General features: G+C 44.1%; 1 protein-coding gene across 4 annotated transcripts in view; it reads left to right on the top strand.

Moving 5' to 3' along the window:
• Positions 1–11,542, top strand: part of chchd3a (coiled-coil-helix-coiled-coil-helix domain containing 3a) — a 74,188-nt gene extending 62,646 nt beyond the window's left edge. For 2 of the 4 annotated variants that reach the window (XM_080492358.1, XM_080492356.1), the window contains 3 exons: positions 5,731–5,866; positions 6,753–6,793; positions 10,939–11,541. In XM_080492358.1, coding sequence (XP_080348484.1) covers positions 5,731–5,866; positions 6,753–6,793; positions 10,939–10,948 — 187 coding nt within the window. In that variant the 3' untranslated portion in view covers positions 10,949–11,541. Of the gene's footprint in view, positions 1–5,730; positions 5,867–6,752; positions 6,794–10,938 lie in introns of all 4 variants that reach the window. The other 2 variants (XM_080492359.1, XM_080492357.1) reach the window with 2 other exon arrangements.
• Positions 11,543–12,102: the final 560 nt, after the last annotated feature.

The raw sequence follows: 12,102 nt of genomic DNA, 5'->3' as shown, positions 1-12,102 counted from the left end.
TCTCTTTATCATTTCAACTTGGCTCAAGTTAGTGTCTATATCAGCGGTTTCCACGTCTTGATTGTCTTTGAAATGTTAGGAACTTGATATCTTGAAGGCCGCTCTTGCTAATCAGTACAATTTTCTGCACTGACATTGTGATTAAACTCACTGTTCTTGGTATGAGTAGTGTGGCGGGGTTTGAATAATCAACACTTCTTTAAAAAAAAAAAAGAAATCTTAATAATTTGCCATTGATTATTCTGCTATTGACTGATGAGCACCGCTGCCGTTGCAGAACTCTGAGCAGTTTTAAGTTTAACTGTATCTGCTCATTTTTCGCTCCGCCTGACATTTTATTGCCAATTACCACTCAGTCAGTTTTGTTTCACGCTCTGTCCCCCCTCGTTCTGGATTTAAGATGTCGCGAGGTGAAAGTAGTAGCTCATGCCGCCGCTGAGAGGAAAACTTTTACAACAATCCTCCGTAGTCATTTTGTGCAATCAATGGCCATTTCTCCAGGAGACAGTTTAATGTTATTCACTGCCGGAGCGGGCATCCTTCAGTGTCTTCCTGTTTGTCTGCACCTCTTCACGTCCCCACGTTCTCCCTCCCATCCCTCGGTTCAGAGGTAGAGTTTATCGCGAAATTATGACAGATGAATGTACCTGTTTCCACGTGTGTCCCGCACTTTGTTGGGCTATTGAAGCGTGCCGTATCGGTAACGGAGATCTATGAATGTCATTTTATTGCACAGCTGCAGCAGATGGCAGTCGTGGTCGATATATGTTGCTTTTGAAAAATGGACTGGATCCCGTTCCTTCCTCGTGACGTCTATCGGCATAATACATGCATATTATATGGAAATCCAGACATCCATCTCAATATGTCCCCCAACTTGCAGTCAATATGTTATTTGAGGAATGTCGCCTTTAGCCGTAAAGCTATCGGAATACGTCGCCTCCGTGGGAAATGTGCTGACTTGTGCGGTGAGAGGAAAAAAAAGGGGGGGATTGTATTAAATGATATAGGGACACCTTGAGGAGAGACGGACAGTGAGAGGCAGCGAGCAGGTGATCTGTTCTGCTTTATTACATGTTAAGTGGGACACGTTCACTTCCCCACATCACTCCTGCCCCTCAAACCCTTTTCTTCGCTCCTTGAGGAGAAAACTTCACAATAGACTTTCCCTTAGCTTCTCCGACACGTCTCATCTGTGCCATTCTTTCCACTCTCTTTTTCCAGGAGCCTCGCAAATACACACTGGACATCTTTTTCTCAGTTTCTTTAATAACACATCTTCAGGATCCTCACCCTTGCTGTCCGCTGTCCTTTCGCCGCCCCTCTTTTTTCTTTGTGTGATTTATGACACAAAGCAGAGAAACTGTAATGTAGATATCTCAACCAGCCGCATCCCTCCCTTTCATTCTTGCCTCTATCAGTGGATCAAGGCTATAGGGGTTGTGTTTGTGTTGGGGGTTGGTTTAAAAAAAAAAAAAAAAACTGTTGTTATAGAGACCTTTACTGCTACTGATGACACAGTTCGAGACCCAATATATGACTGTTTAGATTTACTGTCCCCGGGGTGCATGGGAGCAGCACACATGCCTATGCTCACACACCAACTGTATCTGGGCTCATAACTCGATTTATTTCACTGTCTCCTACCACAAGGAGTTTTTATTAAATATCCCATGAACCTCTAGGGAACAAGAAATAAAAGATAAGACGTATTTGCTGAAAAAGGAACAGAGAAAATGGCAGGATGTTTGACATTTATTGATAATGGCTAGATGTATAGCCTGCCAAATTAAAAAAAAAAATAAAATATATATATATATATATATAATCAGATAGATTTCACGTTCTGGCATTTTCTTTTAAGTTTTTCGCTAATATGTAGAAATAACTGACAAGTAAGTTTGCTTGTTTATCTGCGTTAAGTGGCATTGAGGCAGTAGTGTGACATACAAAACTTAGATTGCATAGAGATCTGGTGAATTTTCTTTTTAAAAGCCTCTGGAAGTCATCATTTTCTGAAATTGGAGCACTTTTGTGATTATTCATTGGTTGTGAACGTGCATCTCTTGGTGAGTTCTAACAAGCTTTGAAACATTGACGTTCCATTGTCTGTGGCTATTTCACTTCATAACACTTCATAACAACGAAGCAGTTTAAAATGCTCACATTTTGGGGCTTTTTTGACGTCATAGCAAAATATGGAGCAAATCCAAGATGGTCAGTCTTGTTCGGTTCCCTGAAAGCTGTTGGTTCAACATGGTATGACCCATAATCCAAAAATACTCCATCCCGTTAAAACTCAAAATACCACCATGCCTCGGGCCTTCTGTCCCTTTTTCATTTCCCTTACTTCACTTAACCACAATTAATAAGAAGTTTTGCTTTGGGAATTTCATGCAGTGGCCCTGTTTATGAGCGTCCTGCTTCTCGTGTTACATGGGAACTGCATGATTCATAGTTTTTGAGACTATATTTATAATGATACTCTGCGATTCCCACAGTGGAAGACTGCTGTGTTCCTACATCGCTGCTCTAAACTGCTGATAGTTTAACCTGTTGGAAGAACTTAATCTTTCTTTCTTTCTTTTGTTTTTGAGGCATTTGATGTACTCTTGTTGTGATCATTAATTGCAGTTAAAACACAAGCACCGACAGCACCCCCTTCTTGTTTGCTCTGCAGTTGTTTTAACAAAAATGAAAACAATTGACAGTTACCTGAAGCCACAGACTGGCCTGAAAAACAAAAAGGTTTTCTTTTCAGATAAGTTTTATACAATGGTACGTGACCTCGACTGAATCTTGCAGGGCATAGCATGTCCGTTGACATTATAGCCGACGCACCATCGTAAATGACCTGAGGGCATTTGAATGTAAAACTTAAGAGGAAGGAGGGCAGCTTGTAGTCGTTCCTAACCGGCTTTGTCCTGCTGGAAGCAGAAATTTAACGTTAATCTTAATGATAGATGATGGAGGATACGGCGTGCCGCCGCAGAGTGTGTGTGACAGTGTTATTGTCTCCGTGATTAACTCAACCATCGTCTCGGCCCCTCTCCCCTCAGAGGGAACCGGAGAGCAAGCAAAAATAGAAGTGGCGCTGTTTAGTTCCTCATCAAGAAATGCTCTTCATTTCTATCCACCCTCCCTCCGCGCCGTGGTTGTTTCTCTCGCTCGCTCTCAGAGGCCATTACTGGTGATAAACACCGTGGTTAGTATCAGCAGGATGCACCTGGCATTAAAGCAAACGCTTAAGAAAGTAATTAGTGGGTGTATGTGGCTCGTCTCGTCCCTGTAGATGCCCATAGGCGGTGTAATAAATGAGCGCCAGGATCCATAGGAATAGGAAGGCAGAGATTTCTGCTCGCGCTGCTGTCATCGCTCAATACCCCGACGCAGAGCAATGGCCTTGTCATGCCTTCTAGCAAATGACTGAATTCCTCCCTGATGGATCCACAAATGCAGAACCTTTTTCCAACAGCATAATGTTCCAGTCTGCCCCTAAAAGTGGTAGCTGTCAGGTCTTATTCAGAGTTTATTCCTGAACTGGAATCCTCCAGAAATTGTAGACATGCCGTACATTTTAGGAAACATAGTAGACAAAGCGATGGATACCACTCTCATGTTTGTATGGTGGATATTAGAAACACCGCCAGGGGCATGTGATCTCAGCATAAAGCATGAAATGAGGCTGACCCATGCCACGAACAGCCGGCATCTGAGGGGTTTTAAATTAACCACCAATAAAGATTCTCCACTACACTCTGCCATTATCATCTGAAATGTTCTGATCTTTAAAAAAAAATTAATCGTTAATCAGCAAGTGTGCCCAGTCCTGGATGGACCGTATTGATTATTCTCTCTCATGCTGGTGTTGCCTTAAAGGTATACGGACCACCACCAATATTTACTCAAATTGTCAGTGACCGGCACTGACAAGGACTATGGATTTCTGCAGCACTCCTAACAAATATGACCGTGTGGTGACGCCCGCATGTACACATCCCGACTGCACCAGCTTCCTGCTGCATTGCACCCCGTCTAATGACCCATGTGCCCAATCTTGCGCTTTGTGTCCAACAGGGGGGTAATTCCTCTCTCTGGGGGGCAAATCAAACATCTGATTGAGCCTACAGGGGCTCGTCTTTACCCCCCCTGCAATACTCCTTTGAGATCTCCGGAGTTGCTGACGGGCGAAAATCTCTTTGTCTTTCACACCCGTGCGAGGCGTGTTTAGCGGGGCAGATGGAGTGTCCTGGGCACTGGTGTGAGTAAAACGATGACACCACCATTAGCATAATGGCCCAAGCATGTGCACGTGTCGCCATTATGGATTTTTATGGGGTGTGAGGAGAGACAGACAAAAGCAGTTAACAGGCAGGCACGGTACCCGTGCTGATGGGACGTCCCACCGCTCGGATCGGCTAAAAGAATCAAACTTTTTTGCAGACGGCGACACCAGAAGAAAAAAAAAAGAAGTACCATTTGAAAGCAGTGAAGTTTAACATAACATCTGTCTTCAGAAGTGCCTTCGTGTGGATCGTAGCAGCAGTAAAGCAGGAGGAGGTATCAAGCATGGGCTTGCACAGTGATGTGTGGCGGATATATTAGCAATCACACAACAACCACAACACCTTTCTTTTGTGTGTCGCAAGATGGAATTTTCTATTTAAAGCTAATAGCTACCCGGTTGGTAAATGCTTCAACACTTCCTTGGAGCCATTCTGGATCAATGCATGGATTCCCTAATACCCAGCGGAGTGATCAATAGTTTCTTCAGCGAGTCCTTTTTAAAGGGGCTTTGATTGGCAAGGAAGAAGAAAAAAAGATTTACCACACGGTTATAGTTAGCTGCCCGGTAGTTTAAACCTCATCACCATTACCCTGGCATTGTTGCAGGTAGAGCATGTCTACGTTCTGCTGACGCTCTTCTCTCGATTTGCATCGCACATCGACCTGCAGCTTCTCGTCAGTACGGTCCCATGACACTGATGGATTTCTCTTTTCAGTGTGTGAAGCCATTGTTGGAAAAGCCTCTGGCCTATTTGTTATGTTGCAGTAAACACATTGGCATGTGGAGGCTGGACTGACCTTTGACTTTCCTCGGAGCAATTACATTAATGCTGATTATCTTTTCAGGGTTTTTTTTGGGGGGGGGGGGGGGGGGGGGGGTATGGAGACTGTACACATTGCAAAACTTATTGAAATGTAAATCTTGTAACCTAACCGAGCTTTCTTTTGTTTTATTTTGTCAACCAATATGGTGTTCTCTTATTTTGTATTCACCTTTCATTCGGCATTTGTCTTAAGATTAATTGGTCTGTGATAACTTATGTTGGGATCTATATATACATTTGTGATGAATAATTTTGTGCAACAGATTTGTTTAGGTAGAACTTGTATTTATATATTTATTCAAAATGTATACCGTACTTTTGTACAATTTTGTGTTTTTAATTGTTCACTATAATGTCACTATTTCATATTTCATATTTTTTATGTTTTTGTTGTTTTTTTAATTAGGACCACAACGGAAATAAGTGTCATCAAAATGATGAATATATATTTGTTTTATTTTGTATACACATAAAGAAAATCCAAATAAATGCATTCCTCCATACACACCTCCACCTTGTTTCTCCTTGCCTCATCCTCCCACCCCATCCTGATCTTCAACATGTTTTTTTTTTCCTGCCTGTTTTCACACCGTTTTGCTCCTCTATCTCACTCCCCCAGGAGATATGAAGTGTATCCTGTGTGCGGAGACCTGCAGGGCCAGATCCTCGCATGCTACAAAGAGAACGGTGGAAAAACCCTTAACTGCTCCAACATAGCAGCTCTCTACCTGCAGTGTGTCAACAATAACAAACAGGTACGTATTTATTGATCTCAGCCATTTGTCTTTTAGCGTATTTCTTATCTCACTCCCGCATGATTCGCTGCACTCGTCACTTCCATCCTTTTTTTTTTTTTTTTTGCATAAAATTACATATACAGATGTTGTCAATATGATTAAAACCTCCTTAAGGCCCTTTACACACTAGGGGTGTGAAGAAGTAACGGCTCACAAATGCTAAATACTCCCTCCCCGGATGAAAATTCACATTAAATCTCTTCATACCAGAAACGATGGGAAGTTTGACAACACACAGAAAAGGATGTTTGGTACATCCGAACAGGGAAGTAGACTTGCAGCTCATTGGGAACCGGCGAAGTATTGTTTCTGTGTAGCATCGGTGTTGCTTTCACGTCGTTTTCTGATGTTTTCCTGTTGGTTGTTGACGGCCACGAATCCCTTCCACCGCGCAGCATAAGGCCACAGATTTTAAACCAATATCTAGCCAAAATCACACAATGAATTTTGTTTTACGTAGGGAAATAGAAGGATTTTACTGACTTTACTATGTGGCCTGCTACTGTACTTAGATTCTTTAATCACTTATGTTAAAGGATTCTATGCACCTGAATTGTATGAAGCCAACAAAATTAGGTGTAAAAAAAAAAAGTATTTGACATAATGATGAAACTAGAAATGATAGAAATTCTAGGTTATTTGAAAGGCAAATGGTGTTTTGAAGACATGTCTATTGAAATGCATCAACATGCTCATATGATGCTTCAAGGATTAAAGTCTTGATATGTTATCTCCTCATACTGAATTACCAAATGTAATTTCATCTGGATGCAGTTAGAAGGATGACAAAGAAAATACACTGAAACATGCGCGTAATCTTTTTTTTTCCCCTGCTCCTGGAAAGAACAAGAAGTTTGCGCATGCACCTTCGTGGACAGACGATACGTAAGTTCTGGTGCTTCCTAATCCGCTCGTATAGATTTTAGTGGAATCTGTGTTTGTATTACAGAGTAGTCCCATGTGCCTTTTAGCTGCAGCATACGCCATTGGGCTCATTGATACGTGTAGTCGCTCCAGCAGAGAAACCGTACCCTTTTTAAATGTCTAAATGAATTAATACACACACTCTACACACACGCACACACACACTCACTCACTCACTCTCGCATCCATTTACATGCACCAGCCTCTTGCTTTTAGACAGGAGAATATAATTTCCAGTGGGTTACTGGCGCCGGAATAAAGCTCACTCTAAATAGGCCGCTTAAACCTTGCGGTCTATTTCCATAATACCTGCTGACACAGGCGTTCCCCTCACTGTCTCTTTGTGTGTTTTAATGTAATAAGACCAAGGCAGTAGCAGCTACTGGTTGGATATCCGTGTCCTTTCTGTGCTTTCTCCTTTCATTGTCAATTGCAAATGTTTTCCTTTACCGTGTCTCCCACGGTCAAACACTGTTTGGTAAAACTAATGTCACTCAGGTTGATTTTAACCAGATTCCTCCTCTCTCGTTTTGCATTACGGCTCATCCAGACCATTGCTGCCGCCCGCCCCCAAAAAACTCGATTTGCATTCATAGAGCCTTTCTATTAGATTTTTGTTTTCTCTTACAGTTGCATTGTTTTCCCGGAAACTGAGTTTTGTGTTTGACGCTTGCTCTCATGGGTATTAGTGTGAGATCTGAAAGTCAGATGCAGTGCGATTTTTTTTTCAAGCTATACATCATGTATATGGCACAATGTTTTATTCATCATGTGTACGTGTAGCTTAAGAGAGCTACCTGTAGCCCCGTTGAGATTCCGCAGCGAGCGTATGTTCGTGGGCCGGATGCCGTTATGATCTTTATAAATTGTTTGGAAGCAAGTCTGAGACGGTATGGTAATCCGCTTGTGTTTATCACCCCGCAGCAATCACGGCACACTCCTGTTCGTCTGCGCTTATCTGTCTAAGACTTGCTTTTAAAGTCATTAGGTGCAAAAAGAAACAGTTCTGTGATAAGGCGTTAAAGGAATATTATGCAGAATTACACAGCCGACAAAAAAATCGAGCGGGGGAGGGGGAACGGAGGAGGATTGATATGAGCTGATGCAGCTTCATGATTAGGATGTTTACACAGCTTTATCACAGGCCCGCAGGAAGCTGCTCTATGAGCGGGAGTCAAAGGACGTGACTTTGACCCGCGGAGGTCAGAGCGTTGAAACGTGACCTCTATCAGACGTCTCTGGTCCTCTTCCCTCCTCCGCCGAAGACGTTTAACGGGACACCAGGCATCCATCAGTCTCTACCGCCTCATCCTCCGATGTGTAGCGGCGGACTGCAGCCGATCCCAGCTGCCCGAGGCCTCGTTTGCACGACGACGTCTCAAATGAGAACGAATCGTTTTTTGCGCTTCAACTGTTCACTATGACCACAGTGCACATGCACAGTATAGCAGCGGATTTTTTTTTTATAAAGTTCTGTTACCTTTATTTCGATGGACGCAAACGCACACTGGTATTTACACCGACGCTCATCTATTAACCTTAAATGTCTGTTTTTGGATTGTGGGAGGAAACAAGGGATCCGGAAGAAAAGAGAGAGAACATGCAAACTGCACACGGAGACGACAGGCGAGATGTAATCCACTCCCGCCCTGTGGCACCGTTGATAAAATACCTCAAGGCAAATTTTCTCTCCGATTTTTCCCGTTAAAACTTCCCATTACCGGCCGTGTCCGAGATGCCACGTGATGAGGACGGGAAGCAAATATCGCTTTTCCAACATTGACCCCCTCAACTGGGCTGAGCCGAGTCGGAGGTGCCGCCGGCCGCCGGCCTTTATCGGCGATAATTAGCCTTCCTATCGCCACAGTCCGCGATAACATTTAGACCCACTTTGGCTTTCTTTTGTGCCCTCTTCGCCCCGCCGCCATCCCTCCTTCACTCCCTCCGTCCACTATCCGTTCATCCCTGGTCACATTTCTAATGCATTCAACACTTAACAGGTCTGATAGCAAACGGCGGGAAAGAGGCAGTCGAAGGACAGATAAAGTCTCGTCTTCCTCTTCCTCCTCCCCCCTTCTCTGTCTCTGAGTAGGAGTTTATCACTCTACCCAATCTCTCCATCCACTCCTTGCCTCCTCATTTCTTATTCTCGCTGCATGACTGCCTTTTGCTCCCTATCTTTTCCTTCTCCACTTCATTTTTTTTTTTTTGCACTGACCCTTCCATCTTCCTCTTCCCCTCAAAGGGCCGAGCCAGATACCCGTTTGTGCCTCCACATGGCTCCTGAAATGAAACTGCTCCAACACACTCCTCCGTAAATCCTCCTCGTGGTGCGTTTCGTCGATTCATAGCATTGAATGTTGACACAGCTTATATATTTAGCTTTGATTTAGCTGCTTGCTGCTGGAAACTGTGGTGATTAAGACTCTTTACTCACATAATGGGTTTGAGTTTTGAAGAGCGAGAAGCCAGCAGGTCAGAAAAATGTTCAGATTAGCCTGAGTTCTTTGTAGAAGGAAGCAAAGTAGCAGGATAAAATAATATACGGCTTTGTTTTCACTGTGTTCCTTTTTGCTGAGCCATGCACAATGTTCATATTGATGAATTCTACTTAAATTCCACCCATTAACATAAGAGGCAGAACCTGAATCTGCCCAAAGTGATCATTAAGTCTTGTAGAAATGCACCCAGGCATCTTTGCTTCGCACCTGATAAAAACACTACAAGAGCTACACCGATAACAAGCAGTGATCCAACACCGGTGTTTTCTCTCTCTCTTAAATTTAAAACCTGTTCAACACGCCGGTGAAATTCAGTCGGCGTTGGTTTTTGTACAACATGGCATGAGGCCAGGATTTGCTGTGACACTTAACTCAGCAGCCCAATGAATGTAAGTGATAGCGAATGAATGGCGCTGAATAAAAGTGTCTAAATGTTAGAGTACAGTGAAATTGTCACGGGGACTGCATTTTACGCGGCTCCATTCATGTCACAGCCAATATGTGACCTATTTAAAGCTCTCTCCGTGGACGTTTAGGCTGCGAGCGTTGGCATATTGTGGAGAAATGCGGTCTTGAGCAGACCTACTGTGTTTGTCTGGGCCTGAACATGAGAGTAGATATTCCTCACGCTCTAAAAATAGGAAATATCGTGCGAATCCCACAAAAACTGGACTTTGAAGTCAATGTCAACGCAGAGGCAACATGACTTCAACGTTATATTGACTATAATGTGCATCACTGTGATAAAATAACAAGAAAAACAACTAAAACAGCCACATGGTCCAAATTAACCACATTGAATTATCTCCATTTTTCTTATATATGTCATGCCGAGCTTTTAAAGTGCATAAAAACAAAAGAAACTTCAATCTCTGTTTACTTATATATTCACATTGAACCACATGAAATTTGTGAAATTCAGATGTTGGGATTTCTCACATTAAACTGCCGGATCTTTTAAGGTATTGAAATTTTGGCCAGATCAACCAAGATGAAGTGAAATTAACTTGAAACTGTTGTGAGATTTTATCTTCAGTGGGTTCCTTGTCTTAACCCGGGCGTTGCCATGTGCCGGCCGCTCGGAGCAACGGCTTCCATCGATAGTCATTTCATGGTTTGTTCAATGGTGCGGAAAATAAACACTGATTCCTTTGGAGGATTGTAAGTGACATGGAGTCGTCTGAGAAGCCTCACCGCTATTAAGGTGGTCAGTGAGGAAGAAGAGATTCCTCTTTCTCACATCCCGTCTACATTATGACCCTTGTTTCTTTTTTTTTTCTTTTTTTTCTTTTTTAATCCCCTCCTCACACTCGTTCTCTCTCGGGCCGTTTTCACCCCGTGGCGTCTGCTGCAATCGTCCGATTCAAATGGGTATCGACGGGGAGCGGCGGGGATTTGTGGTTGCACTTATCACGAACATGGAATCCGGTGCCCTCGGGTCCTTTCTTTCCACTCTTCCAACTCACTTCATCGTCTTCATTTTTTATTTTTTTGATCATACTCTCAACCCTCCATCCCTCCCTCCCTCCCTCCGTCCGTCTCATCCCTCCGATTGTCGGTTTTAATATTTCCCTCTATGCGCCTCCTGTTTTGTTTTTCCTGCAGAACAAGTTGAAGACTGGCGGCTAAAGGTGGAGAGAGAGAGAGAAGGAGCGACGAGAGAACTTACAGTGGGAGGATTACCAATGATTTGACGGATTGGAGGAGGAGAGGAATGAGTCAGCACCCAGACACGCCCCCACGGAGAACCAAACCAGAACCAAACCCGACTAGAGGCACCGAGCACCGCTTCCCCTCAGTCCGGACCGCCCCTCCCCTTCCTCCTTTCCCATCGCGTCTACCTCGGCGCGAGAGAAGTGACACTGTTCGACACGTTGGAGACACCACAGGGGGGGCCGGCTGCAGGAGCCAGCGAGCCCGAGCTCGGCCCGCCAAGACGGACAATAAGGATTAACCGGGACGACACCAGCCACCTCCACTCACTCCAACACACTCGGTCTGTTCTCCTGGTAGATGTCCGTCTCCTTTTTGTTGTTCATAACTCCCCTTCTTCCCGCTCCTGACACGCCGCTATGTACAGAAAAGCATTTGCACGTTTCGGTTTCTCCCCCGCATCCGTTATTAACTGTTTTTGCGTGTTACCGTTTTCATCCAGACCGACACTTGTGACAACGTCTGATCAGAGAATAAAATACCAAACGATGCAGGAACTGTTGTGGAACTCTTGTTTCTATTGATATGCAGTGACCGCCGTGTCCCGTGTGTGTGGATGTGTGTGTGTGTGTGTGTGTGTGTGTGTGTGTGTGTGTGTGTGTGTGTGTGTGTGTGTGTGTGTGTGTGTGTGTGTGTGTGTGTGTGTGTGTGTGTGTGTGTGTGTGTGTGTGTGTGTGTGTGTGTGTGTGTGTGTGTGTGTGTGTGTGTGTGTGTGTGTGTGTGTGTGTGTGTGTGTGTGTGTGTATACACGCTATGCTAATCACAGCAGGCATTACCCATCTTTATGGCTGCGCGGCCCTCGTGTTGTCACAATGACATTTTGCCAAATGGTGTGAACGAGCTCCAGAGAGCGGGACGGCGGCGGGGGAAATACTCGTCCCAGATGTTGCGCTTCATCATCTTCCTCGCTCTGCGTTTGTCTCTCTGTCTCACTAATCCTCGGTGTGCTTTATTCAGCCACACAATAATCAGATATAACCTCCTCTTCCCGATGCGCTCAGGGTCCCTCTTTCCTTTTCGGTCTTTTCTCGCCCTCTTTAATTCTTCCCGAGTGTT

Source organism: Lipophrys pholis, assembly GCF_963383615.2.
Source record: "Lipophrys pholis genome assembly, chromosome: 22".
NCBI lineage: Eukaryota > Metazoa > Chordata > Actinopteri > Blenniiformes > Blenniidae > Lipophrys > Lipophrys pholis.
The sequence above is the reverse complement of the archived record's forward strand: the minus strand, read 5'-3'. Positions and strand labels throughout refer to the sequence as shown.